General features: G+C 38.2%; 1 protein-coding gene across 1 annotated transcript in view; it reads left to right on the top strand.

Annotated features, from left to right (window-relative positions):
- The window catches only part of LOC104740559 (rab9 effector protein with kelch motifs), a gene marked incomplete in the record, with an annotated part of 4,345 nt that overhangs the window by 703 nt on the left and 2,498 nt on the right, over positions 1 to 1,144 (top strand). The window contains 3 exon segments of the mRNA XM_010503213.2: positions 411 to 560; positions 662 to 829; positions 968 to 1,120. Of these exon segments, the coding sequence (XP_010501515.2) occupies positions 411 to 560; positions 662 to 829; positions 968 to 1,120 (471 nt within the window).

The following is a 1,144-nucleotide window of genomic DNA, read 5'->3' on the forward strand; positions in this document are numbered from 1 at the left end:
CCCCCCCCCCCCCCCTCGCCCTCTCTCTCTGTTTACCAAAAAAATGTCAGATTTTTAGGTGGATTCCACATTTCGGATTTGCTAATTTTCCCCAATCGTTTCTTTTTCTTTCTCTGTCACTATTATTTCTGGACAATCAATCATCTAGGGGTTTTCTCTTCTCTTGTTCATCCATCATCCTGGATGTTTGCTTTTGGATAAGAAATTACACTCTGATATGTTTTTTATCCGTTAGATTGTGGTATCAGATATGCCCCAATTTTCTCTGTTTAAAGCTTTGTCTTTTGATTCATTATGCTCATCATACTTGAAAGATATTAGTTTGACCCTTTTGAGGAAGCTTTTTGTATTGGTCTGGTTTTGAGTTATGGTTTACTTGCTCTTACTGTGTTTAGTGGTCTTTGTTGCAGCAAAGCAGATATGGACTCAGCCAATTATCAATGGCACACCTCCTCCTCCTAGGGATAGTCACAGCTGTACAACCGTCGGAGACAACTTGTTTGTGTTTGGTGGTACTGATGGAATAAAACCTCTTAACGATTTGCACATTCTAGATACTTGTAAGCTTTTTCTTTGTGTATTTCAAGTTTTTGACTTGTCTTTGTTTTGAAGAAGTCATCATCACTTGATTTGTTTGTTTGTTTCCTTTTTCTGTTTGCAGCTTCACATACTTGGAGATGCCCGAGTGTTAGGGGAGAGGGACCTGAGGCAAGAGAAGGTCATAGCGCTACGTTGGTTGGTAAAAGGCTGTTTGTCTTTGGTGGCTGTGGGAAATCTTCTAATATTAATGACGAAATCTATTATAATGACCTTTACGTACTTAATACAGGTACTGTTTTGTTCATAGCTTTTTTCATTTGACATGTGAATTTTTTCCATATTACCATTTCTTATGCGTTGATAAGAAATCTTAGATAGATTCTAAAACATAAACAAGTAAAAGTTAACTGGCTTTACGTTTTTGTAGAGACTTTTGTGTGGAAACGTGCTGTTACAATGGGGAATCCTCCATCTGCGCGGGATAGCCACTCTTGCGCCTCGTGGAAGAACAAAATTGTTGTAATAGGTGGTGAAGATGGACATGACTACTATCTGTCTGATGTTCATATCCTTGATACAGGTGAAAAAGCATTCTTAAATCCAT

The sequence above is a fragment of the Camelina sativa genome, chromosome 3 (genome assembly GCF_000633955.1).
Source record: "Camelina sativa cultivar DH55 chromosome 3, Cs, whole genome shotgun sequence".
Classification (NCBI taxonomy): domain Eukaryota; kingdom Viridiplantae; phylum Streptophyta; class Magnoliopsida; order Brassicales; family Brassicaceae; genus Camelina; species Camelina sativa.